At 52.7% G+C, this 27,191-nt stretch overlaps 1 protein-coding gene across 12 annotated transcripts in view; it reads left to right on the top strand.

Moving 5' to 3' along the window:
- WDR59 (WD repeat domain 59) overlaps positions 1-27,191 on the top strand; it is a 49,422-nt gene that overhangs the window by 15,931 nt on the left and 6,300 nt on the right. For all 12 annotated transcript variants that reach the window (XR_006415116.1, XM_044434056.1, XM_044434059.1 and 9 more), the window contains 16 exons: positions 1,439-1,519; positions 2,301-2,338; positions 3,188-3,276; positions 7,996-8,112; positions 8,585-8,662; positions 10,084-10,240; positions 11,301-11,380; positions 12,150-12,282; positions 12,970-13,094; positions 14,240-14,404; positions 14,503-14,598; positions 16,572-16,728; positions 17,472-17,541; positions 17,907-18,060; positions 25,787-25,920; positions 26,656-26,737. Coding sequence is in view for 11 of the 12 variants with exons in the window: in XM_044434056.1 (XP_044289991.1) it covers positions 1,439-1,519; positions 2,301-2,338; positions 3,188-3,276; positions 7,996-8,112; positions 8,585-8,662; positions 10,084-10,240; positions 11,301-11,380; positions 12,150-12,282; positions 12,970-13,094; positions 14,240-14,404; positions 14,503-14,598; positions 16,572-16,728; positions 17,472-17,541; positions 17,907-18,060; positions 25,787-25,920; positions 26,656-26,737 (1,756 nt within the window). In the remaining variant the exon portion in view is untranslated. The remainder of the gene's footprint in view (positions 1-1,438; positions 1,520-2,300; positions 2,339-3,187; positions 3,277-7,995; positions 8,113-8,584; positions 8,663-10,083; positions 10,241-11,300; positions 11,381-12,149; positions 12,283-12,969; positions 13,095-14,239; positions 14,405-14,502; positions 14,599-16,571; positions 16,729-17,471; positions 17,542-17,906; positions 18,061-25,786; positions 25,921-26,655; positions 26,738-27,191) is intronic.

Here is a 27,191-nt window from a genome sequence, read left to right on the forward strand (position 1 = left end):
CACCTCTACTGTACATTCATCAGGGATGTGATTTAGGTCATACCTGAGTGGCCTAGTGCTTTTCCCTACTTCCTTCAATTTAAGCCTAAGTTTTGCAACAAGAAGCTCATGATCTGAGCCACAGTCAGCTCCTGGTCTAGTTTTTACTGACTTCTCCATCTTTGGCTGCAGAGCACATAGTAAATCTGCTTTCTTTGTTGACCATCTGATGAGGTCCATGTGTAGAGTTGTCTCTTGGGTTGTGGAAAAGAGTGTTTACTATGACCATCATATCCTCTCGACAAAATTCTACCAGCCTGTGTCCTGTTTCATTTTGTACTCCAAGGCCAAACTTGCCTGTTATTCCAGTTGTCTCTTGGCTTCCTACTTTAGCATTCCAATCCCTCATGATGATAAGGACATCATTTTTTGGTGTTAATTCCAGAAGGTGTTGTAGGCCTTCATAGAACTGGTCAACTTTAGCCTCTTCAGCACCAGTGGTTGGGGCAAAGACTTGGACTACAGTGATGTTGAACGGTTTGCCTTGGATTTGAACTGAGATTCTGTCATTTTGGAGACTGTATCCCAGTACTGCTTTTCCTACTCTTTTATTGACTGTGAAGGCTACTCCGTTTCTTCTGAGGGATTCTTGTCCGCAGTAATATACCTGATGCTCATCTGAATTAATGCACCCATTTCTGTCCATTTTAGTTCACCGATTCCTAAGATGTCGATGTTCAGTCTTGTCATCTCTTGTTTGACCACGTCCAGCTTGCCTTGATTCATGGATCTTTCATTCCAGGTTCCTGACCATGCAAGCCTCTAAAACTGGCCATTGCAACAGAGCAGAGGCAGTGAAGTAATACTCGTAGGCTAGAGGAACGAAATACCAAGGCAAAGAGAGAAGAGATTAACAGAAGACTGGCTATGGCAGGGATTTCTTAATCCCAGGGGTTTTTCACTCGGTGTTCCTCCTTGCTATTTTTCAACCCTTGCCCAAATGCATTTTTAAGGGAAAAGATACACTGTGAAGGGTGCATTCTTTTTTCTGGGAGATCTGTCTCCCATCCTAGATCCTGTTCTTCAAGAACTTCCAATAGTAGGCGGTCTGAAAACCACCCTTCTAGAGACATGCACCAGCCTGTGAATGACCTCGGACAGGAAGCAAAGGGTGTGTCGCTTAAAGTGCCCTACAAGTATTTGATGAGAGTTGGCACTTCAGTTTTTCATAGAAACTCCTCGGTGAGGCCGCATGAGGAAAGATGTCCTATTCGTGGATGAAGGAGGGTGGCGAAGAGGTCACAGTGGGCAAAGGGACCCTTCCACCGTTTGCTGTTCATGTATTGTGTTTCCCTTGACCGTAGGCAAGATGGCTTCTCGTGAGCACAGAGCCTCCACGACCGAGGTCTCTTGCTGTTGTGTGTCCACTCCAGCCCCGCTCTGTTTGTATCTTTCCTAGTGACTTGGACTGGGCAGTCTTTGAGCCAGATCTGCTGGTGACCAGTTCAGTCGACACCTACATCTACATCTGGGATATCAAGTAAGAGCAAGAGGCTACCAAGGAGAGGAAGGTTCTTTGAGGCCCAAGCTCCTCTGGGGTGTGGGAGTGGCTGAGGCAAGGTGGGGCAGTCGCTAATCATGGGTTGTCACTGGTGACTCCGTGACCCGAGCTTTGTTCACAACAGGCAAGGCGGGGCTGCCTCCAGCCAGACGGCGTAGGAACCCAAATCTGTGGTGGGGTGGTGCTCTACCTCATTAGCGCAGTTAAGCTCCAAGCCATTATGGAAGGCAGCTTTCCAGCGTCCAGCTGGGCAACGTGGTCACTTCGGCTGCGGTTGGTGCAGGCAGGGCATCATGAGGAGCAAGTCAGCTGAGTGAGTGAGCAGCAGAGGTCTGGCTGGCCGCCACCTGGTCAGCCTTTTCTGCGGACGAGTGCATCTGCTCTGTCCCCAGTCGGCTGTGCTAGGAGGGAAAACACTGCTTCTGGGGTAGCGCTGCGAGAGAATCGGCCATTCTTGCAGGGCGGAGTTTTTGTTATGCTTTGAGAAATTGCCATGGACCACCCAGAGAGCATCGTTTACTGAGGGATATAAAAAAATAAAAGGCAAAGCTCTGGGCATGCCCCCCACCTCAACAGAGGCCTTGTAGCGATCCAGGACCCACAGAAGCCCTGGGGGGGGCATCTCTGAGGGTGGGTTTCCTTTATTCTTGGGGGCTCTGGAAGCACTCTCAGGTGCAAGAACAAAGTGTGCCTCCAGCTATAATGGGGAACAGGGATGTTTTGGAGAGGATGCACCTTATGCCTGTATTCCATATTTCAGAGACACCCGGAAGCCAACAGTCTCACTCTCTGCAGTTGGTAAGTAAGGGGATTCCTCCTTTCAAGCGCTGGCTGCGCCGCCCACCTGCTGTTCCTCCCCTGGCAGCCGTTCCTGTGCGTCTCCCGTCTCCCCGAAGAGCCTCTGCTCTGGGGGAGCGACATTCCCGTGCCTGCCTCCTCTCAGCAGCCGGCACCTGGTGCATTTTGCAAAACAGACAATACAGTGGTAGAATAATGCTAAAGGAGCATCCAAAATGAAGGCGGGGAGAAGGAGAGCTGGATTGCCTGCCGTTGTGGGTGATGTCTTAATGCGGAGCAGATTCCTCCGTTTCTAGCAAGAAGTCTTGCTGCGGTCTCTTTTTCCAGTGTCGATTGCCCAGGTAGCCCCACAGGAAGCTGACCGGTGGAAGGCAGCCCACCAGCAGTGGGGTGCTCGGGGTACCTCTGGTCAGGAGCAAGGGGCAGAATGCGCCTGGCTGCAGCACATGCTCACCACCGAGCTCCTCCTCCACAAGGGGCATGAAGGGCGCTGTTGTGCGCCTGGCAGGAGCTTGCTCTTGGGCTTTGTCGTGCCTCCCACTTGGTCGAAAATGGACAGCCGCAGATGCAGGCCGCAGGCGAGCCGCTTTCTCCCGGGGTGGCATCCGGAGGCAGTGTGTTCGGCACACGCTTGGGGTGACAGCTCCTTCTGAGAAGCTGGAGGGAGCACGTCTGCTCTTGGCTGCTTGTGCCAGGCAGGGTGTGGGGTCCCAGGGTGGACTCCAAGTAAGGGGTGGGCCGCTTCCTGGAAGTTGCTTGGGGTTGTCCTACCTGCGTGGCCGTGTGGCCCTGCTGAGGTTGATTCCTGGAAAACCTGCGCTGACCTTGTGCACCTTGCTTCTCGTGCAGCCGGAGCCTCCCAGGTGAAATGGAACAAGAAGAACGCCAGCTGCCTGGCCACCAGCCACGATGGGGATGTGCGCATTTGGGATAAGCGGGTGAGTCGGTGTGGCCCTTCCCTCCAAGTAGGGGGTGGTGCCCCCTGATGCCATAGGCCGGCGAGGCCCCCTGGCCTTCTCACTCCTGAGCCCCTGCAGCTGGCGCCAGGCGGTAGATAGCCCCGCGTTGCCCTGGCTTAGCAATGAACTGCCGCGTGGCCCCCCCGTTTCCCTCGCTGCTGCTGGGGAGCTGCGTTCTGCCCCTGCAGCACAGACTCTCCATGGGACAGGTGGCCTAGAAGTGCCCAGGAAACAGCCTGGATCGGGGCTTAGCCGCAGGAACGCCTGGGTCCTGGGCCGAGGCGCACATGCAGGCATGCCTGCAGTGGTGTGCGTGGCTGCTCCGTAGCCTCGCTGTGCAGGCCGTGGCTCGCGCCTCCCAGCTACTTCCCGCTGACCTTGGGATTCCATGGCTCCCCTCTTCCCCCCGCCAGCTGCCCGCATTCCGTGCTGCCAGCGTCACGCTCTGCGTTTGAGAGTGTGAAACATGGTGTGGCATTCCAAGCCCTGTCAGTCGCTCTTTCAGCGGTGGAAATAAACTTGGACGTGTCCAGTCTTGTGGAATCTTGTGCTCCAGCACTAATCATAGCATTTTAAAATCCTGAAAACTAAAATCCCTTTAAATTGAGTCTTGGTAAAGGTAAAGTTTTCCCCTTGACGTGAAGTCCAGTCATGCCTGACTCTCGGGGGCGGTGCTCATCTCCGTTTCCTAGCCGAGGAGCAGCACTTGTCTGCACACAGTCTCCGTGGTCGTGTGGCCGCATGACTGAACACCGAGGTGCACGGAACGCTGCTATCTGCCCCCCGAAGTGGCACCTTTTTATCTACTCGCATTTGCATGCTTTCGAGCTGCAAGGTTGGCAGGAGCTGGGACGGAGCAACGGGAACTCACTCCGTTGTGCAAATTCGAACCGGCGAACTTTCGATCTACCAGCCCCGCAGCACAGCAGTTTAAATCACTACACCACCTGCAGTCCCTTAAATTGAGTCTTTTTTTTTTAAATAAGTTTTATTTGAGAAATTATAATCCTAAAAAACAAAAAGAAAACTAAAAACAACATCAGTCATCAGAAACATCGGACCTGCTGGGTCAGCCCCCACATTGTTTTCTATTTATGATAACTTAAAACCATATTTAAATCTATATGAAGTCCCGTTTCTCTAGCCAGTAATAAGAAGAGTCCCAAGTTTGATAGAAGTCAGTATCTTCTTTCTCCTTCAGTGATAAAGTCAATCTATCCATTTCTGCACAGTCCAGGATCTTTTTTAGGATCAGTTCGTTGGTGGGTGGTTCCTCACTTTTCCAGTGTTGAGCAAATGCAATCCTCGCCGCAGTGATTACATGTAAAATCAGATACATTTCTTGTTTACTAATGTCTTCCGGTATAATGCCTAATAAAAAAACTTCAGGTTTAAAAGCTAAGGATTTTTGTAACATTTCCTCCAGCCATTTATGTATTTTAATCCAATACTTTTTTTACATCACAAGTCCACCACATATGATAAAAAGTACTCAATTTATGTTTAGATTTCCAACATCCATTTGACATATTTGGAAACATTTTAGCTAATCTATTTGGCAACAGATACCATCTATAAAGCATTTTTTTATACAAGTTTTCTTTATACGAAGTTGCTAATGTTACCTTGATATTTCTCTCCCACAGCTTTTGCCACTTTTCTAATTCAATATTATATTCAAAATGTTGTGCCCACGTTATCATAGTTTCCTCAACCTGTTTATCTTCCATTTTCCTATCAAGTAAGAAGTCATATAATCTTTTAATCATTTTCTCATCTGTTTTAAGCATCACTTGATCAAACGCTGTTAAGTCCTTATAAAAACCCCACACTTTACAATCTTTAGCATATCTCGATTGTATCTGCACCTTATGCCACAAAGTTATATCAGCTCCCTATTCTTGTGATTCTTGATTCAATTACAGTCCTCCATCCTTATCCAAAATGTCATCATATCTTATAATCCCTTCAAAATTCAATGCATTTGGATACACAAAAGCTTCCATGGGTGAAAGCCATCTTGGTAATTTATTACACAGTTTTATCTTTTCGCACACCGACATTAATGATTTTCTAATATAGTGACTTAAAAAAGAACCATGTACCTTACCCTTTTCATACCACATATAAGCGTGCCAACCCATTTGCAAATCATGCCCTTCGAGATACAAAATTCTCTTATTTCTTAAAGTTATCCATTCTTTTTACCATGTTAAAACAGAAGCTTGATAATACAAGATCCAATCAGGGAGACCAAAATCTCCATTCTCTTTAGCTTCCTGAAGCATTTTTAATTTAATCCTTGGTTTCTTCTTTCTCCATACAAATCTTGAAATTTGAAAATTTAAATTATCAAAAAATGTTCTATCAATTTTTATGGAAATCATTTGAAATAAAAACAGAAGCTTTGGTAATATATTCATTTTAACAAGTGCTGTTCTTCCCAGCAAAGATAATTGTAAATTAGCCCATTTTTCCAAATCACTCTTAATATCCTTCAATAGTTTATCATAATTGTCTTCTTTCAGCGTAGTACACTTAGCTGTAAGATAAATTCCCAAATACTTAACCTTTTTGACAGTCTGCAAATCTACTTGTTCCTGCAGAGTTTTTCTCTGGTCTTGTGTAAATTTTTTTACTAACAGTTTCATCTTTTCTCTATTTATTTTCATCCCAGTAACCTCGCCATATTCTTCAATCTTTTGTAGGAGTTTAGGCATTGTTGCAAAGGATTCCTCCGTTATGAAAACCAGGTCATCTGCAAATGCTTGCAATTTATAGCTTTCATCTCTAATTCTGGTACCTTTAATGTCCACATCATCCCTGATATTTCTATTCAACACTTCTAAACTCAGTATAAACAGCAGAGGTGATAACAGGCATCCTTGTCTTGTACCCTTTTGTAACTCTATAACCTTTGTAAATTCTCCATTAATTATCCTAGCCGATATTATCAAAGGTTTTCTGTGCACCCATAAATAATAAAGCCATTGGTTTTTCCGTATGTATCTCATAATACTCTAGGATATCCAAGATAGTTCTCAAATTTTTCTTCATTTGTCTTTTAGGCAAAAAACCATTTTGGTCTGAGTGAATGAAGTCTATTAGAAACTTCTTTAATCTTTCTGCCATTATGGAGGCAAAAATTTTGTAATCCACATTTAATAATGATACAGGTCTATAATTTTGAATCTGCATTAAGTCCATATCTTCTTTCGATATTAATGTAATATTTGCTTCTGTCCAAGTATTTGGTATTTTAGCATTTAACAGTGCTGCATTACATATATCTTTAAGAAGCGTAACAAAGACTCCTTCAAAGGATTTATAAAGCTCTGCTGGCAGCCCATCCGGGCCTGGAGTTTTATCGTTCTTTTGCCGCTTAATTGCCTCTATTACTTCCATAGTTGTTACTTCTTGATACAGTACTTTTTGATATTTCTCTGGTCATTTTGGTAAATCTTCCTTTTGGATATATTCTTTTACTTTCTCAGTTGAGATCTCATCATTCTGATATAGCTTTGTAAAAAAATCTTCCGCTATTTTCTAATATGTATACTTTGAACTTGTAGTCGTCCTTCTCCATCCTTCAATTTAGAAATCAGTCTCTTCTCTCTCTCTTTCTTTACTTTATAGGCTAACCAGCTCCCTGGTTTATTAGCATTTTCAAAAAAATTCTGTTTGGCCAATTTCATTTGCATAGTAAGTTCATTTGTGTCCAAGAGATTCAATTTATGCTTTAAAATATTCATTTGGACCTTAAGGTTTTTTTAGATGGATCTTCCTGCAGTTCTTGTTCCCATTTTGTCAATTCCTCTACTATTTTTGCTCGTTCTTGCTCTTTCTTTTGTTTATTTTTGCTGAGTATGTTATTATCAATCCCCTGACATAGGCTTTAGCTGTATCCCAGACATTTTGTAGAGCGGTTTCTTCAGTTTTATTTATTTGAAAAAATACTTGCATTTTCTTATTTATCTCTTCTATAAATTTTTTATCCTTTAATAAGACTTTATTTAAGCTCCATCTGGGTGTCGTTGCTGTTCCTTTCAGTGATAAAGCTACAGGGTTGTGATCCGCCCAGGCATTTGTTTCTATTTCAGCTTCTAGCAAGTCTGGTACTAATCCAGGGTTATCCAAACCATATCAATTCTAGACGACGACCTTTGTCTGAGTAAAAAGAATATTTAGCAGAGGTTGGATTTTTATGCCTCCAAGTATCTATCAATCTGAGTTCTTCAATCATATTAGAACAAGACTTTGGGAGTATCCTCCTGCCCTTGTTTCCTTTCATCTCACTCTTATGATCCATTTTCTTGTCCACAGTTGCATTGAAATCTCCCATTACACACACAGTCTGGTAGCCCACTTGTAAGAGTAAAGTATGTAATTTTTGGTAAAATATTTCCTGATGGTCTTGGGGTGTATATCGCCACTGAAAGCACCTTTTTAAGTTTCACTGTGATTTCAGCCATCAGAACCCTACTGCCTTAAATTGAGTCTTACCGGCTGTTCAACGGCTTATCAGTTGGCATTCCTGTCAGTTGATGTTCGGTTGGGGTGCAGTCATTCTCCCCGGCTCTGCAGGTTCCCTCAAAGCAGAAGCTTTGAAAACTGCTGGTGCAGCCAGTGATTGGCACGTCGGTCGCTCTGCTCTTGCCTTTTGTGGAAGGATTCAAGGCGTCTTTTTCCTCCTTGCAGAAACCAGGCACGGCGGTGGAGTACTTAGCAGCACACCTCTCTAAAATCAATGGCCTGGACTGGCACCCGGACAATGAAAACATTTTGGCCACTTCCAGCCAGGACAACTCCGTCAGGGTAGGTGTCTGGGTGGGCCAGATCCTGGGGCTCATCGCGGCGTTGTAACCAAGAGCAAGCGCACCAGAGCTGAAGCTCGCTGTCCATGCTTGCGGAGTGTTCTGGCCGTGCCAGTATCTGACACTCTTGACTGCGGGCATAAAGCTGTTTCCTGCTGCCTGGAGCTGCTTGCAGCCATGCCCAAGTCGTGGTGCTCAGAGCTCCTGGGGGAACCAGCCTCTCCTCTATTTCCCACTGCCTCCCACCTCCCCGCGGTGCAGACCACCAGGCAGGTGATTGCTGGGTGGTGAAAGTCGGCACTGGTCTGAACCTTTTGGCAAGAAATGGAACTCTCCCGGTAGCACCAGGATGGTGGGCCTCTCTTGCCCTTGTTGGCGGTTCGCTTCTTGCAGCCCTTGCTCTCGTTGGGGTGGCTTCACCGTGTTGCTGTTTCCTATCCTCCTGAGCTGGCTCGTTATCTCTTTTGTTGAAGTTCTGGGATTACCGGCAGCCCCGAAAATACCTCAACATCCTGGCCTGTCAGGTCCCAGTCTGGAAAGCCAGATACACGGTAAGAGCAGAGCCTTTGTTGCAGAACCGGCGAGTCACAGGGCAGGTGGGAGAGGGAAGGTGCCAGCCGTGTGGGGCAGGGTGGGAGGGATGATCAGCCCCTCCCCGGTAGACAGCTTGCCCGGCAGTGACCACCCTGGAGCCCGCCAGATGGCCTAAACTGCAAGGCCGAACACTGCCTGGGCGTTGTAGTCCCGCATAGCTGGAAGGCACCAGGTTGAGGGAGGCTGGGGAAAACACGGCAGCCCTTTCCGTAACCCGTAAGGGATTTTGAGATGCGTGCATGCATTTCATTTCTATACCACCCCACAGCTGAAGCTCTCTGGGCGGCTTACCGTTCAAAATGCAGGTCATAGACACACAGGCTGTATGCAGATTGCTGTCCATTTGAGTAGACTGAGGTAGACCCTACCCCAGAGGGATGGCCGGCTGGATGTGTGAATCATGCATGTCTGGGGCGAATACTGCTCCTTTCAGCTTCTCAGCTTCTGCTTGCATCCCGGTGGAAGGGAGTCAGTGTCCCACCACATTTTTTGGTACCATTTGATCTGCAGTCATCCTGTTTGTTTGAAGAGAGGGGTTTTGAGCATGGGTGCTCCTCCTGGCCTTCCTCTGGATGAGCAGCGATTAACAGCAGAGAAGTGAGCGTGTAAAACATATCCACTGATAGTGCCTGTGTGCAGCTAAGATAACAGAAAGCAGCGTCAGAGTGCAGGCCCTCCTCTGCCTCAGCAAAGGGGTAGAGGCAGAGAGGAAGAAGGCAGATCAAGGATGCGGGACAGCATGAGTTTCTTTAAGCTGCCCACCACCTCACTGGCCCTTGGAAAAAAAAAGAAAACTTGCAGAGATGGAGGACTGCTTCATGAGTCATAGAAACATGGAAACAGAGCGAGCCAGAAGGGGTCTCCCGGGCCATCTAGTCTGACCCCCGGCTCCAGCCGGCTCCGCTCACAACATGCCCACCGTATGCATATCCAGCCTGTCCTTGAACACCCTCACGGATGGGGCCTCAGCCACCTCCCGGGGAAGCCCCTTCCACACCCTCGGGGTCCTGGCGGTCAGGACGTGCTTCCTGGCATCCAGGTGGAACCCTGGCTCCCTGGGCTTGGCTCCGCTGAGCAGCATCTGCACAAAAGCTGTGTCCTGCTGCATATTCGCTTCCACCCTGCCGATGTGTATCCGGGAGTCAGTTGTTGGCATGTTACAGAAGTGGTTGAGCACAGCAGAGGAGAGTGACCTGCAGCTGGTGCCGGGACAGGTCTGGCCTGTGACAGGGCTGGGTACCCTTTGGGCCAGTCCTTGGTCCCTTGGTATGCCGCAGTGCCTGTGGTGGGAAGGAACATCAGAAATGCTGCAGAATTTCTGAGCTGAGCATTGAGCTGCAGTTCCCTCCCCTCCCCTCCCCTCCCCTCCCCTCTCCAGCCTTTCAGCAACGGGCTGGTGACCGTGATGGTGCCCCAGCTGCGAAGGGAGAACAGTCTCCTCCTCTGGAATGTCTTTGACTTGAACACGCCAGTTCACACCTTCGTCGGACACGATGACGTGGTGCTGGAATTCCAGTGGCGGAAGCAGAAAGAAGGTGTGTGCCGGGGCAGGCGTCTTGCAGCAGCCTCTCTCTGCTGGTGCACCGGCAAGAGGGAAGGCTGCGCTGTGGTCGGCCCCTCCGGACTGTCTTCTAACGATTCACCCTTGGTCCGGGGGATGCGCAGCTTCCCAATTTAACAGCCTGTGTGTTGCAAGTTCGTGTGCGGGTGGCCAAACGGAGGCTGGTGAGCTGCATGTGACTTTGAGTTCGTTCAGCGTCTCGCTGCTTGCTGCCCACAGGCACCCACTGGCCGCCCGCTTGCAGCTCTCAAAAGTCTGACAATTGACCGTCTGCCGCTCTTCTGTGGAGCAAGGCTGCCCACCCCTGATTTATATGCTGCTCGATGGACATAGGTCCTATCAAGGCAGCTTACACTCTACATAAAAATGTCATAACGAGCAAGGTAGACATTTTGCGCATAATCAGTGGGGTTCTCTCCAAAGAGAGTTTGGTGGCAGAGGGTGCTGGGGGCAGGACAAGGCCAGGTGGGGCAGGTGCACGTTCCTGTCCTCAGATGCGTCCCCCAGTGGCAGGGGGCTCTTTGGAAGGGGGTTTAGGGCCTCGCTGGAGGCAGGCCTTAAGGTCTGCATTAGGCTGCATTTTCTGTGTTTCTTCCCATCTGTTACACACCCCCTGTTCTCAGGCTGGTTGATTTAAAACTCAGTAGCTTTAGTAGCCTTGCACCCTCAGCCCCTGATTTCTGCTAAGCCCCAACTTCCCTCTTTCTTTCTTTCTTTCTTTCTTTCTTTCTTTCTTTCTTTCTTTCTTTCTTACTTACTTACTTACTTACTTATTAAAACATTTTTATGCCGCCCCATTCGCCAAAGCCTCGGGGCGGCTTACAACAATAAGTTAAATAATCATAATCATAAATTAAAAATGTAAACATTAGAATAAAATATAAACATACCATATAAAATAAGCCACCCTGGCCAGATAAAATTCAATAATATTAACATTTAAAATGCTGCTTAAATAAAAAGGTAGCCCTTTGCTTAAGTGGGACAGCTTTAACTCTTGGATTGGGAATGCTTTTCTTCTCTCCTCCTTTCAGGGTCAAAAGATTGCCAGCTGGTCACTTGGTCTCGAGATCAGACGCTACGGATGTGGCGAGTTGATGCCCAGCTGCAGAGGGTAGGTACGGTGGCTGGCAGACTTTTCCTTTTGCAGCCCCTTAAAGTTGAGGGATTGAGAGGGTAAAATACAGCATGGTCACTTTGCCTGACCCCAGTGCCTGTACCTATCATCTCACATTCTGTAACTGAAGGTCCTCTTCTCTTTGATTTGGTCACTTCTTCTTTCTCAATGCTGATTTTTATGGTGGATTCGAGAGAAACTAAATCTAGCTATGGGCAGCTACTCTGAGCATCCTCTAGAGCAGCCCCTTGCTTGGGCAAAATCTCAGGCGCTGCAGTGAAGGCCGTGGCACAGTTCCACGGCTGGCATTACGGCTCTGCTGTGCTTTCTGTCAGGGAGCGGGCCTTCCCATCTGCTTGTTGCCTCTCCATCCAGATATCGAGGTTTTCTGAAGTGTGGCGTGGACATCCTTTTGGGATTGCTTTCGGAGAGAAATCAAAGTGTGTCTCTCCTCTCGAGAGTCGCCTTAGGCAGGAACTAAAGAGGCACAGGGAGAAGGAGCCTTTAGGATCTGCAGGAAAGCTTAAGGATGGTATGGGTGTGAAGCCAAACTGGTGCAGAAAGTGGATTCTCTGGGCGTGTTGGAAAATCTGTTCACCTTCGACTGCAGTGAGCAACACGTTGTGGAAGTTGAGGGGAGGTGCCAAAAGCCAGCCGGGAGCTGAACGCTCCGTGTCCTGAAGCGTTCCCCGTTGCCTCTCGCCCGCCCAGCCTCAGTGCGCCCGGCTTTGTCCTGTGCTGCCACACACGCTGCCTCTTGTTCCAGCTCTGTTCCAATGACCTCCTGGATGGAGTGGAGGAACTCATCGATGGAATTTCTCTCCTGCCAGAGCCGGACAAGGCCCTGCCTGCCCAGGACACAGAGCCCCAGCAAATGGTGACTCACGGCGAGGAGGAAGGTGAGGCGGGCAGGAAGAGCTGCTTGGGTGTTGGCAAATGCTCCCCTCTCTCTCTCTCTAGTGACAGATTGGCTTTAGGGGGAGGAGGAAAGAGGAGGTGATGCCCATTGCATGCTGTTTCGGGGACACCTCCTCATTTCTCACTACCTGGAAAAGCCGTGCAGTGTCTTTGAGTACCTGAAAAGGTGGGTGGCAGGTGCATGGACAGAGGGGCTGTGCAGGTGGGTGCCCCTTCCTGGCTGTGGATCCTCCTCTGGCAAATTCGCTTGGTCTCTGTAGGTAATTTGCTCGATCTGAGGGTAAGCCTTGCAGCAGCCTTGGCCCCGCATTGGCATCGGGCTGTGCATTTATATGCTGCGCCTCTTAGTCAGAGGCTCACGTGAAGATGACTGTTCCCACCACACCCAGCCCATGCTGGAGGGAGATGGCGAGAGCTGTCCCATCCCAGGCGGGGCAGGTTGCCTCGAAAGCCTTGCCCCGAATTCGAGGGCTCCCTGGTCCGAGAAGGAATGATCCCTATTGCTGAATGCACCTCCTGCCTCCGTCGTCCGGCTCTGCAGCTCTCGATGAGCTCCCTGACTTGAACAGACCCGCCAGGTCCCTGGCCAAGCCCACCCCCCCAAGCTTCACCCCTGTTCCTGAGGGGTACAGGCAGATCTCCAGAACTTGCCCTTCTCTCCGTGGCAGCCTTGAAAGAAGACACCCAGAAAGGCCTCCTGGTGGGGAACAAGCTGGACCAGCCGGGGCTGCCCCAGACATTGCAGCAGGAGTTCTCGCTCATCAATGTGCAGATCCGCAACGTCAACATGGAGGTGAGGGAGCATCACTCCCCCCCCCCGCCCCCGGGCATGCTAGGGTTTGGGAGGTTGAAATCCACGAGGCCTTGCACAATTATTTATTAACATACTAATCTTGTGTCCCTTTTTCTCTGCAAGGAACCTGGGGGGCTTACATAGTCCCCCACCTTGCCACTTTATCCTCACAAAAGCCCTGTAAGGTAGGCTAGCCTGAGTCAGGAGCTGGCCCTGAGTCACCCACGGGGCCCCATGGCTGGTGGGGACCGGAGCCTGGTGCTCCTGAGTCCCAGTCTGGCACTCTCTCCTCCGTGCCACGCGAGCCGTTTCCCTGCACCTGACACACTAAGGGGAAGGGCAACAAGGTTCCCCTGGCAAGTCGTCTGGGTCACAAGCTGGGCTCCTCATGAGTAAACATGCTACTCCAGAACTCCTTTTTCCAATAGACTTCATACACAGCTCTGAGTTCACCCAGAAAGAAAGTCTGAGCCCTCTTAAAACCAGTTGTTCCCTTGCCTTTGTATAACCCATTTGGCATCTCATTTCAGGAGGGGCACTGTGAAATTTTGCCCAGCTGCATTTTTCCCGTCTTTCACCCAATGGAACCTTCTGCCGGTGCCTCGCAGCCAGCCCCACCTTCCCCGGAGGGGGATTTCTGTGTCCAACAAATTACTGAGCTGTCCGTCTCCACTGTGAGACATGCTGGGCCTCCAGTCCAAATCCTCTGGATGGATTGGTGGACGGACCAGGGCCCGAACTGCCAGCTCCTCCTCCCGTACCTCCCTGGTCCACTGCTTGGACATGCTGAGACTCCATGGCAGTCCCCTTGCTCTCTGAGCTTGAGTTCCCATCGAAATGCCTCAGCACGGTGCACATGCATGACGCCTGCATGATGCTCTCACTTCCTGTGTCCTTGGAAGGTGTGGGGGAGCCATGCTGGTGCCCATCGTGGCCTTTCCCTCTGAAACCCCAATCAGATGGCCTTGGCAGAGAACAGACTCCTTCCATTATTTAAAAGCAATTTCGGTGGCGTTCCATCCTTCCTGAAAGCAAACCTTTTTAAGTATAACCTTTAAAAATCTTAAGCAGTGATATAAAGGCGTAGTGTCAGTTTGCTGCCAGCTCAAGAACTTGTCGTATCTCTCTGTGCCCGGCTGTGGCAGATGGATGCTGTAAATCGTAGCTGCACAGTCTCGGTACACTGCAGCAACCACCGGGTCAAGATGCTCGTGATGTTCCCCGCGCAGTACCCCAACAACGCCGCCCCCTCCTTCCAGTTTGTCAGCCAGACCACCATCCCGTCCACCATGAAGGCCAAGCTGCTGAAGGTGGGTCCCCTGGCGAGCTCTGACTTGACCGTGTGTCCAGTGATGAGGCTGGAGGGGGTTGACCCAAATGATCCAAGCCGCACTTGCAACTCTTGTAGATCCTGAAGGATACGTCCACTCAGAAGGTCAAGCGGAACCAGTGCTGCCTGGAGCCGTGTCTGCGCCAGTTGGTCTCCTGCCTGGAGTCTGTTGTGGTAAGAAGCAGTTCGCCCCCGACCCTCATCTGGCCCCATGCGCTTGGTGGCAGTCGGTCCAGCCTTTGCCAACCTGGAGTCCTCCAGATGGACTGGACTGGACCTCCAGAATCCCCCTGTTTCACAGCTGTCGAAGGATTCACGCACTTACTTACTTAGTATCCCTCTTAATAAACATAATTCGAAGTGGCACGCAGCTTTTAAAGCAAAAACCAATCCCTTGTTTTTATTTGCTATCAGTTTTTAGCAACGTGCCCTAAACCTGAAGTGCAAAAAGCGCATTAGACAGGAATGCCAAAACCCCAGAGGACTGGCTCCTAAAAATAGATGAGTCCCGGTTTCACAGATAATCGATTTCTCCTCTTAACAGGTCCCTTTTTTTCCCGTTTCTGTTTTGTAACTAGGATCAGGAAGCACTCGTCAAAACCTGGCGGCTCCTTTCCCACATGCAGAAGGTCACGCCCATGGCCATTCCCTTTCTGTGGTCCTTCCACAGGCGCGTGCGGTAGGGTCTGGGCCGGTTAGAAATCTCCGTGCACAAGTAGGATTGGATGTGACCACACTGAGGTCGAGGCTGCCACCTGTCAGCCCCAAGGGACACCCTTCCATAGCCTTGTGCTTGGCTCATTTATTATTCTAGGATGCGAGTTGGTCATTCCCGTGACGGTAAATTTAGTGACTAACTCCCAGATAGGTGGTATCATTGCAGACAGGGTCAAATGCTTCCCATTTTCTGTCATGGGGATCCCAAAAAAGAGACAAGGCAGATCGCTACCTCTCCCTAGCCCAGGGGCCGGCAACCTTTCACACTCCAAGAGCCATTTGGACCCGTTTCCCACACAAAAGAAAACCCCGGGAGCCGCAAACCCCTTTGACGTCTAACATGAAGATCACACTGCATACATCGTTTTTTACCTTAATGCTATGTATCTCTGCATTATGATTTAGCTGCAGCTCTTGTCCAGTCTCTAAACACCGTTATTTTTAATCTTACATTATAAACTAGTAGGACTCCTTTCATATATTTTGAATAGAACAGCTTTCCTGAAGAGTCAAAGTCAGTGCTAAAGGGCTGCATGCATTAAACAGCAAACCCCATAAGTTCGTCAGCAGTAAAAGCAAATGAATCTCCCCACATATCATTAAATGTTTGGTTTTCTTCAGAAACTTTTCTTCGATTTATCCATGGTTGGCCTACCGGGGGAAGTCGCAGATATAGATGTGTTTAGTGACTGATTAGCAGATAAACAGTCAAGTGCTGTGAATTGTGACAGGTCCCAAGCGCAGCTTTTATCATTCAGAGGAAGGAGATGACATTGGGACAAAGAGAATCTTTTCAGCAGCGTTTGTGTAACATGAGAGCCTGCAGGAAGCTTGTCCCACTCTTTCCCTGCACACTAGCACAGGAATGTCGCAATTTCCCTAACCAGCTAGCGGGGCGTTCCTGAGTGGATGCCTCATCATCACCTACTGGTACTTTGTAACTCGGAGCCTCTGTGGCAGATCGGCGGCTGTGCCGGCGCGTGTTTTGAGCGACGGAGCCACAGCAGAGGGATTCAAGAGCCACGTGCGGCTCCGGAGCCGCGGGTTGCCGACCCCTGCCCTAGACCATGAGACGCCCAGAGCTTATCTTTCGATGTGGCTGATTAGACCCGTCTTGAGAGAGACTTGAAAAGGCTTGACCTTGCATAGCAGGCTTCAGACGTTCAGCCTTTGCCCCCTACTTTGCCGGCTGGGACTCGCAGAAGTCGTGGCCCTCTGGATTTTTGGCTTACGGGTTGCCCATCCTGCCTATGGCTCCGTACTATCTCTTCTGACCGGCAGCCTCTCCCCAGGCCTTCTCCACCGTGATCCTTTGCGTTGGAGAAGCGAGGGGCAAAGAGCAGCATTCTGCAGCACACCGTTCCGTGGCGACGTTGGTGTTGCTACCCTGAGTCCAGCAGTCCAGCCTCTGATGTGATCGTCTCTTTCAGAACCAAGAGGACAGCTCCTCTGGCAACCCCTATGCGCTCCCAAACTCCGTAACGCCGCCGTTGCCAGCCTTTCCCAGGGTCTCCAATGCCTATGGCTCCTACCAGGACTCCAACATCCCGTTCCCCCGCACCTCTGGAGCCAGGTTCTGTGGGGCAGGTTGGTTGAGACAAAATAGCGAGGCCAGGGGAGCCCAGTAAAATGGCCAGAGCGCCTAGCAAGGGTGCATCAGAAGGAGAGGGGAGTTGGTGAGACTGGAAATCCTCACAGCAGGGGACACCACTCGGCCCTTTCCCGTCTCTTGGCTGGCCAATACGCTGCTTCGCAAACACTTTGGTTGGCGAGTCAAGATGCGCACCTGCACACAAAGCAGCGATTCGCAGTGTTTGCAGAGAGGCTTAATGTGTGCATGGTCCTGGGATTGCAACTCTTGCCTTGGAGATGCAGAATCCAGGGCTGGGATAGAACCAGCAACTTTGCAGGAACAGCTTCCGTTTGCATGCTGTTTCAGACTCTGCCAGCTAGAGTTTACAGTTTCCAGTCTCGGGTTTAGGTTTTTCTCTCCCTTCCTGCTGTTCCTAGTCAATTACTAAGCAGGTATAAAATAAAGGGGATATTGCATCTATCTGCTTAAAAAAGAAAACCAGAGCTTGCAAAAGAACATGCAGTCACAAATCCCTTAATGGGCAGGCTTGAGCTGCCCTTTCAGGATACTGTGCAGAACCTTGGAGGAACTTCTCATGACTGCCTAGTATTTTTTAAAATTAATTTTGCACATAGAGGAGTTCAGCTGTAGCCTATAGCTCCCATTGGCTCCATGGCCCATGAGAGGTTTAACCTGCGAGATTCCCACCCTGCTTTGAAGGTGATTTTCCTCAGCGTGGGGTGTCTAATCTTTGCAGGGTACCTGGTATACTTCACAAGGCCTATGACGATGCACCGGGCAGTATCGCCGACCGAGCCAACTCCCCGGTAAGTACACAGCGTGTCAGGAAATGACCCTTGTGGGACCTGTCCCAGTGCTCTGCGGCCCGAGTGTGGGGTATCCTCCGCGTGAGACAAGCCCTCTGGGAATTCAGGAGAGGGAGAGACCTGCTGCCGGCCCAGGTTCGTTCATTCCTCGGGCTCTCTGGCGCTGGGTCTGGGAAGGGCCCCCGCCTGAGCTCCCGGGGAGCTGCTGTCCTCCAGAAAGGGCGCAGGATAGATCAGTGGCCAGACATCACGCCAGGTGGCGACTTTGGTTTGTGGGATGCCATGGCGGCCCCTGCCCCCACCCGGCTGATTTGGAACATGCCACCAGCACTCCCAAAACTCAGGAGCATGTTTCCCATCCTCAGATCCTTGTCGGCGCTCTCGGCCTACCACAGTGGCCTCATCACCCCCATGAAGATCCGCACAGAGACACCTGGCAACCTGCGCCTGTACGGGGGGAGCCCCACCCGCAGCGAGAAGGAGCAGGTCTCCATCAGCTCCTTCTACTACAAGGAAAGGGTGAGCATTTTGCCCTGAGCTCGCCAGGTCGCCTCACCTCCAGCCGTGTGAGGAGAGTCTGCTGGCACTGCCTCCTCCCCCTCCCGGCAGCCCTCGTGAGGCGAGCATCCTCCGCCCTGGGGGCCCTGGGATAAGCTGCGCTGCAAATGGGACGTATGGCTCAGGTGCCCCCGCGGTCACCCCTCTGCACCCGCAGGTTGGTCTCGGCTGTGGAAGAGGCTCCCCGCCTTTCATGCTCCCCAGGGGGCCCTGGGTTGGCGGCAGGCAGCGCAGGGTCCCTGCTGTGTTCTCCGTGCAGGAGGCCGGGCTCCCGGCATGCCTTGGAGGCTGTCGGGGCACCCATGCTCTACCCAAGCAGAAGCGGCAAGGTGCTTCCTATCTGGTTCTGGACCAGAGTCCGTTACTGACTGCCGCTCCAGCCTCTGGGAGCATGGCCCTCCGCAGCCTGGGGCCCTCCGGCAGTGCTGGGGTTCACCTCCCTCCGTTTCCGCCCCGCACGGCCACTGGCTATGGCGCGAGTTGCAGTTCCACACACCAGGCGCACCACCTCGCTCTGAACTGCTGTCTGTGCTGAGCTGACCACGAAGGGGAGGAGGGCAGCCGCCGGCCGGCACTGGCAATGCGGAACTTGGCCTGAGCCGGCTTGGGCCGGCCAGATTCCCAGGGCTGGGTCCCAGCTTAAGCCAGATCAGCTGTGTCGATGGAGGTGGATTTCCCCTGGAGATGCTAGACAGAGAGACGGGCCTGTGGTGTGAGGAGGAGGGCAACCCCCAGAGACCAGCAGAGTCCTTCCGCCCAAGGATGGCAGCTCCTCGGTTGCACAGGGCTGAATGTACAGGGGATCCAACTCGGAAGAGCGTCTCCAGCTCAGGTGGTAACAAGTGTCTGGGGACAGTCAGGGATTGGAATGTGCCGGTTATACCTGGCCAGGAGCTCCGACTTGGTTCCTCAGTAACCAGCCAGTCTCCTTGTGTTCTTCCTTGCCACAGTCCCTTGTGCAATTTGGTGGCTGCTTTAGTAGCACAAATTATGGGAATTTTGTTGTGAGGGGGTAATGCAAAGTGGGGGAGGGGGCTGCAGTGCTGCCCAGGAACACATCCATGCAGTTTGGGATGTCCCCTGTGTGGGCTGGACCTCTTCACGTCCCTTTGGATGCCCTCGAGATGCTGCTCCGCTAGGTGCTGAGCACCCGCTCGGTGTCGAAGGATGCCGTTGACTCCAGGGCACCAAGCCAGAATGCCTGCATCCCACTGTTCAGGTGAGCCCTCGGTGCCTTCACATGCCTCATGCTTTCAGCTGCGCTACAGGGCATGGATGGGCACAGGCTGGAAAGGCCCCGCTCCCCGATGGGAGACCCTCTTCACTCACCTGCCTTCTTCCTCATCTGATGATGTGGCCAGGGAGGCATCTCTTCTGCCCAGTGCAGTGGGTGCGCTGCTCGTGATTCGTCGGGTTTGTTCTGTCCCTGGTGTCCCAAGTTTAATTCTCACGTGGGCATCCTCCAGGCTCCTTGCTCTTCCTCGTTCTCATCTTCAGCTGCTTTGTTTTTTAACTGGGAGCCTGGATTCCAGCACCCTCGGTATTTGGGTTCAGTAAACTGTTATGTTTTGGAGCTCAGCCCCACCCCTTCCTTGCCTCAGACTTAGGTTCTTGAGTAAGTTGCTTCTCTTTTAGCCTCACTGTTTTGCTTCTGGGAAGTGAGTGTTTTATCGCCTGCCATGGCGACCCTTTTCTGACGGCATCCAAAACTCCCACAATTCTAAATGTGCCCACCATCCCAAAAGAGAGACAGAGAGAGAGCCCTGTTTCCCTTACATATTGCTACCCAGACGCACTTCTCAAAAGTTCTCCATTTGGGGGAAGTGGGTCAGTGGAAGTTCATTCCTTTGGCCGTGCCATTCGTACGCTGCACTGTAGCCGAGACAGCAAAGATGGAGCCCGCGAGTTCATAGGCAGCCCCGAAAGCCCAAGTGGATCATGTGTTAAGCCTTTGCATCCTGCAGGACAAGACGCTGCAGTTTTGTCCCACTCAGAGTCTGGAGTGCAGGGACAGCATCGGATTTTTGACCGCTCGTGTTAAAAAGCTCCCCATTTGTAGTAAAACTTGTATCACCTTTCTTCCTTCTGCTGCACTAGTTCACAATGTGGGAGGATGTGGAGGGTTTCTTTGTTTTGAATGTAGGGGAAGCGTTCAAAACGATGACCCCAACTCGTAATCAGAAGGGGTGCAGCCCAGAAGGCCATGCCTTCCGCCTGGGCGCTGTGTGAAGCGTCTTCACAGGCCTCGTGTCACCTTGCCATGACCATGCAATGGCAGCCCACATCTTCCCAGAGCACTGGGAGGACTGAGTGTTCCTGCCGAGCAAAAGCGCAGCGGTAGAGGCGACTGTGGTCAAGCCTGCAGTCCGGCTGGATCTGCTTAGCCTCAGCAGCGAGCTTTGCCCCTTGTGCCTCTTTCCTCTCCATTTCACCAGAAAATTAGCTGCTGAAGGAAGAGGAGCAAGCGGGAGGCATGGGCTGAGTGGCTGGCAGCTCTTCTTACCCAAGTGTTCAGCTCACTGGGGAAAAGAGCAAAGTCTCAGGATGTAGGAAAAATATATAGTTTTATTCTGTGGAACAGCTAACTTGAGAAAGAAAACGACATCGATATTTGCATAATGAGACTTGGTCTCTTTTTTCCATCTAGTTACTGGGATGTTGGAATCTAGTCGTCTCTCGTACTCTTTGCTACTTGGGGGAGCCTTTGGAGCTCCCCAGCGGGCATGCCTGGACGACCGTCATAGGATGCGTGTTGCTCCATGACCTTTTCCCCAGTATCCCTCCGGATGTGTCCAACTGTAGCGCCAGCATCCCCCAGCCAGCATGAGGGCGCTGCACCCATCTTCTCTGGGGTCTGCTGGGTTGCAGAGCAGTTGTCCTAGATTCTTTGGCGGGCGAAGCAACAGAATCTGCCCCACCCAAAGCTCTTTTAGCATCAAGTGCTGTTCCCGCATGGCAGTGACGGAATTTATGGATTAAGGGTGGACTTGCGCAAGCCGTTGGAATCACCCTCAAGGGGACGTTGCCATTTTTAGACGCTGGAGCAGTTGAACCCTTTATCTCCTTTCTCTGGTTTTAGCCTTTGCTCACGTTACAAGATCAGAACCTAAAGCAATCTCTAAAATTCTTGGGTGCTGCTGCAGCCCCTCACAACTCCCCGGAGTGCCCCAAGCAGCATGGTTGCATTGCACGGGCGCACTAAATTTCTGCATGCAAACAGCATCACGCAAATGCATTTTTAAAATAATGCAATGTGAAAATAGCCTTTAAAAGTGGACTCTTGCAACTCACGATCACGGGGCATGACCAGGCTGAAAAGAGCCAGGCTGCAGTCCGCAGGCATCCCTCCCCAGAGAGCTGGCTTCCTTTCCCAGGCTGCTCAGGGTCTCCTGGGAATCAGAGGGCTCTGATGTAAGAGGCTCTGTCAGGATCCCCCTTCTGCGTGCTCCTCTCAGTAACAAAAATAGAGGGCTGGCGCGGAAGAGGCTTGGCGGTGGTTGCAAGCTTGCGCCTACAGTTTAGGCATGCCATGTTTTTTCTTGGGTGGGGGGGCAGTCAGGCCGCTCAGACTCACCCGCCATATGTCAAGCAGCACAGGATCAGCCCCTGCCCCTGCCCTGTGGCTGACTGCCAGGCCCAAGCAGGCCGTGGCTGCGGTCAGGGCGGCATGGACTGCAGCCTGCCCCAGCCTGGCCTCCTTCAGACGGGTTGGATGGCCAGTCTCAGCATCCTCTGTCCAGCGGGTGCCGTCATCCAACCACCTGGAGGCCGCCAGGTTGGAGGCAGCTCTGTTACTGGGCTGATTCGTTGTGCCCCGCTCTTCCACCTGGCTGAGCTGACGGTGCCTGGTGAGATGGGAGAAGGAGCGTTCCCGCAGGGCTGGGGTTGCATCTGCCACCCCTTGTTCTCCTGCAGCACAGAACCCCTGGTCCCTCAGCTCAGAGCTTCTTCGCTATGTACTTTTCTTCCTCTTCCCCATCTCTTTTTTTCAACATCTCTCCTTCTTTCCTCCTCCTCCTCCTCCTCCTGGGCGTAACATTCTCATACACAGATGTCTCCTTGCTCAGCCAGACGGCGCTGGTCCATACAAGCGATTAACGACTTCTCGGTACTGTGTGCTGCCTTGCCGCTGCCCTTGACCAACTCTTGTCTGCTCCCTCAGGCCCAAGAATAACCCGCCACTTGCCTGGCTTTGCGTAACCTGGATTGCAGCTGGGGGGGGGGCACTGTCCATAGGCTGTGTGGTCCCATGGATCCAGTGGTGGTGTTTCTAAGCAGGCTCGCTCTTCCAGCACAACCGGGACAGCTGTGGCTAAGGTTTGGTGATGGTGGAGCGCAGACCATGGGTCCTGTGTTAGAAACATTGGGCAGGGGAGTGGTTCTTTCTACTTGTGTTGGGTTTGGAATCCAGCTTTTAACAACCTCAGTGTTCAAGAGCTGGCCAGCCTCGCAGCTAAGGGACTGGACGATAACTGGACAAGCCCCTGATCCAAAATATGCTTCCGCTATGAACGCACTAGACGCCCTTTTCAGCCTCTGGTCTACATCTGCAACACAGGTGTCACGCTGGCCTGCCTCGCAGAGCTGTTACAGGGCTTCCCAACACCTAATAATGTACATGAAGCCTAATGCAAATGCTAGCTATTCTTGCCCTTACGGTGGCTGAATTGTGTGGAACTGCCTGGTGCAGCTGAGAAGCTCAGCATTTCTTCCTGGGAGCCTTGAGGATGTAGCTTTGGTGGCCTTCCCCCTGAGAATGAATGATGCAAAATATAGGCGAGCTGCTCTGATTTGCATGATTTATGCTGAGCATCACCTTCAGCTGTGCTGTGCCTGAAGCCTCCTTTCCACTGTACAGGGTGCTGGCGTTGCGCTCGACTCAGCCTCTTTCAGCTCCCTGCATCCTGCAGCTCCCTCTTGGGTGATCCCTTGACGGCCTCCCCACATCAGAGTAGTCTGCCGTTTCGCTTTGGCTTGTCGATGCAAACTGCACATCTAACTGTGAAGCCCCTCCTCCTTGGTGGGACAGATGGTTAATTCTCAAACTGGAGGGGGTTGAGGTGTAATATTTCAGGGCTGGTGGCAAGCCTCACAACTGTGTAGATGCAGGGAAGCCAGCACAGCCCATCGTAGAATAGAACGGAATGGAAGCAGGGTTGGAAGGGCTTATAAGGAGATGGAGTCCAAGCCCCTGCTCCACTTCCACCTTTGGTCCCCTGTGCAGCTGTGGGCCTGTGCCTGTCCAGCTTAGCAAAGGCGACTCGACATGCAAGCTCAACGTGTAGCTGTGCAGGCAGGTGTGTGCGCACACCTCTTCCCATCTCCATCTGTCCACCCTGTGGCTTCCCGGGGGCTGGCCTCCTGACTCCTCAGCCCAGAGGCTGCACAAGACACCTGGCTGAGCTCATTGCTCGTCTCCCCTTGACGAGCCGACTGACGGGGCTTCCCCGCTGCTCGTGCTGCACAGTTGCAGGTGGAGAACCTGGCCCTGGACTCCGCCTGTCCCACAAGAAGTTGCCTGGACAGACCCCACCAGCCCCTTCTTCCTGGAGAAGCCCCTTCCAGGCTCGGCAGGTGCCTTGAGTAGCTGACCAGAGTTCTGCCCCAGAGAAGGCACGATGCGAGGAAGTCCTGTGCGGGGGCATAGTCGGCAGCCCCAGTGACTGGGGAGAGCAGCTCCTTGGGGGCTGCGTGCCTGCGGGGGCCCCAGCCAGTGCTGGCAGGCTGCCTCTGGGGTGCCCGAAAGTCCCTCATGCCTGCTTCGGGGAGGATCATGCCAGGGTTCCAAAGCTACATTATGCACGTCGTTAAATTAACAAAACCCGTTCTGGCCGGGTGTGGGAGACACATCGCCCTTGCGAACTGAAAGGAATCGGCTGCAGCTCCCCCTTTGAGCTTGATTTTTTTGCTTTGAGTTCAGTCCAGTTCATGGAGTGAGGTTCCTCGGAAACCTTTGTGGCAGGTGGGGCACACACCTGCCGGCAGGCTTCTTACTGAAAGGGTTTCTAATCAGGCACCATTTCTTGTTTGCTTTGAGCTTTTCATTGTGTTCTAGTGTTTTTGCATGCAGTTTTTCTTGAAGCTGTATTGTAGTATTAGCTGCCTTGAGCGCCATTTCCAAAGCTCGTGTTTGCTTTTGGAGTTGTGTTTGTATGGCATGCAGAAACTCGGTTGGGGAGGCAGACGCTCTCTAGCAAAGTCCCCGGTTGCAGGAGGCGCATGACACGCAACTCTTGTTGCATGCAGACCTTGGGCAGCAAGCGCACTCTGGTGGGATTTCCCCCACGGCTCTAGAAGAGCAGGCGCAGTGTCCTCCTGGGCCCCAAGGGTTGTGCCTAGGAAGGTAGAGCACTAATGGTTGAGCAAGAGCCTGCGCTGCGCACTTGATCCATACAGTGAAATCCGGAGTGCCTTGCGCCCTTTGCTGCATCACGGAGGGTATCGGTTCTCTTCCACGCAGCCCTGGTGAGCCGGTACCTCCAAGTAGTTGGCCTGCTATTCTCCCAGTCAGTGTGTCTTTGGCCCACAGCGCATGCCGACCGAGGCTGTCCCCCGCATCTCGCTTCTTTCAAGGTGGGCCAGATCACCTACCTTGCCTCGTAATGTGTAGGAATGTTGTAGGAATGCAGGATCCCTCGAGGAGGGTGGGCACAAGAGCTGCCCCTGCCCCTGCCCCTGCCCCAGCTCTGCAGGGGCTTCCAACACGCCACCATGTCGTGGCACGTGCAGGAAAGTAGAATCACAGCTTCCCCTCTGGGGAACCGGAGGCGGTGAAGTCGGGCTGCTGTCAAACCCAAGGGGTGATGGCCATGGTCCCAGTGTGACTGGAGCCTTATCTCGGCATAGGGGTCCTTTTGTCTCAGCGCCAGTGTGTGTCAGGTCTTATCAGCTCTTCTCCCAATACTGGTGAAGAAATCACCCCATCACATTTCTGCCAGTGTGGAAATGGAGCTCTATAAGACTTGTCTCCCCAAATTCCAGGCGGTTTTCTTGGGATCCTGGCTGCCTGCACAGGTCCGCATCTCCCCTGGGAGGATGGGACGCACCTCGGCATCACAGCTCTACCCTATTTCCCAGGTCTGCTGGGGCGTCTTGGAACACAGCCCCACACGATCGCTGTCCTGCGTGGGGTTATGAGGGCTGCAGCCCCACACGATCCAGAGGCCACACCTTCCCCAGCGTGGCTGCGGGGCGCTCTGCCCATTCACCCGGCTCTGGGGAAGCGTCCTCCCTCCCTCTCCCCGGCGGTTGTGTGCAGCTGCAGGGCTGGGAGGGCGTCTTCCCATCCAGCCTGCACCTTGCTGCTTCCGAAGAGGCGGCGGAGGGCCTTCTTCGCTTGGGGACGGCTGGTCCCGCATTCTGTCCCAGGTCGCACTTGGGAATTCTCCTGCTCAGAAGTAGGTCAGTGGGCCAAGGCTCAGTCTGAGGCACATTGGGTATCCCTGTTGGTTGAGCTGCCTCATCCGCTCCTCTCCGACAGACCCGGGAGCCCTTCCCCTGGTTTTCACTGCTCCACTCCGTGTCTCTGCTGCTCTTGTCCAGCTGCTTCATTAGGCGGTGCTTTGGGGGTGGTGGACTGACTGTTCTTCCAAAGCTTCTCCCCATCCCACCCCAGCACATGCCCTGGAAGAGGCTGAGCTGAGTTCCCCTCTCTGCCAGCTCTGACTTGCTGCTCCGTCTACCGCAGAAATCCAGGCGATGGAAGAGCAAACGAGAGGGGACAGATGCCGGCAGCCGGCCGATCAAAGCGGCTGGGAAAGTGATCATTCAGGACATCTCCTGCCTGTTGCCTGTGCACCGATCGCTTGGAGAGATGTACATGTGAGTACAAGGGCCGTGCGCGAGGGGCCTTTCCTCCTCCTCTGATGCCCCACTGCACTTGCTGAAGGGGGTTGTAATTCGTGTGTGAGGCTGATCCGGGAGGGAAGCGGAGGGCCTTCTCCAGGCCGCTCGCGTTCCGCAGTCCGTTCTTCCTCGCAAGTGCCCTGTGTGCTCACCGACGCCTGGCTGCCTGTGATGAGCCAGGTTTGCCCCCTGCTTACCCAGCAAGTCCCCTTCTCCTTCCCAGCCTGAAAAGGCCTGCCAACTGCTTCTCTCTCTTGCGCACACGCGCACTCGGCCACTGTTCCCTCTCTCCCCTGCCCCCTCTCGTTTCTCTCTGCCTCCGTCCTGGACAGGGGAAGGCCAAGCCCAGCACTCCGTCTTGCGTGGGAGGTGGCCATGCGCTGCACACCCAGCACGCCCCTGAAGCTGGCCGTGCGCTCCTGAAAGTGCAGAGAAACAGGCTGCCACGCCTTCCTCGCCCGGCGGGAAGCATGCTGCAGAGCTGGGCCTGGGGCCGGGGGTGGGAGGCAGGCCACGGAAAGCGCGGCTGCCGCTGCAGCTCCGGTTCGCATTGCTACTTTGACTGCGCTTCTGTGCATCACACTCGGTAGCGGTGTTGGGGTCTTACATGCAGAGCCCCCACAGCCCCTGGCGTTGGGGAGGCCAGCGGGAAATTCCTCTCCCGCCTCTGCAGGCCTTCTCCGACATCAGCTGCGCTTCTCCCCCTTGCAGACTGAACGTGGTGGACATTCAGGAGACCTGCCAGAAGAACGCTGCCTCCGCCCTGGCCATGGGACGCAGGGATCTCCTGCAGGTACTCTTCCCCGCCTGCGGCGCACCTCACGGCCCTGAGCGAGAAGAGTGCGTGGGCGGGCGAGAGCCCCCCACCCCAGCAGCCATTCCCAGCCCTCCGCGTGAGCGTTTCCTCTCTTCCCCCTACGATGAGCCGCTCGCTTGCCTACCGCCTTTTTAATCTCTCCCCACCCCTCCCGCCACTCTTTCGGCAAGGGTCTTTGCTCGCTCCGTAGCTTGGGGGAGAGAAATGAGTGGGAAAAGAGGGCTGCGTCTCAGCCCGGAAGAGGACGGACCCGGAGGGCAAGCTGCGTTTTCTCTCCTTTCCCGAGACGGGGCAGGACGCCTCCTGCAGCGTGGAGTTGCCGGCAGAAGTGCCTCCCAAACGACAGCCTTTCCCCGTCCCCACAGCATGGCCGCTCATGCTGTGGGGCACCCAGCCGGGGCAGAGGCATGCCTTCTGGTGCGAGGGGGAG

The sequence above is a fragment of the Varanus komodoensis genome, unplaced genomic scaffold (assembly GCF_004798865.1).
Source record: "Varanus komodoensis strain SLA01 unplaced genomic scaffold, ASM479886v1 scaffold27, whole genome shotgun sequence".
NCBI classification, from domain to species: domain Eukaryota; kingdom Metazoa; phylum Chordata; class Lepidosauria; order Squamata; family Varanidae; genus Varanus; species Varanus komodoensis.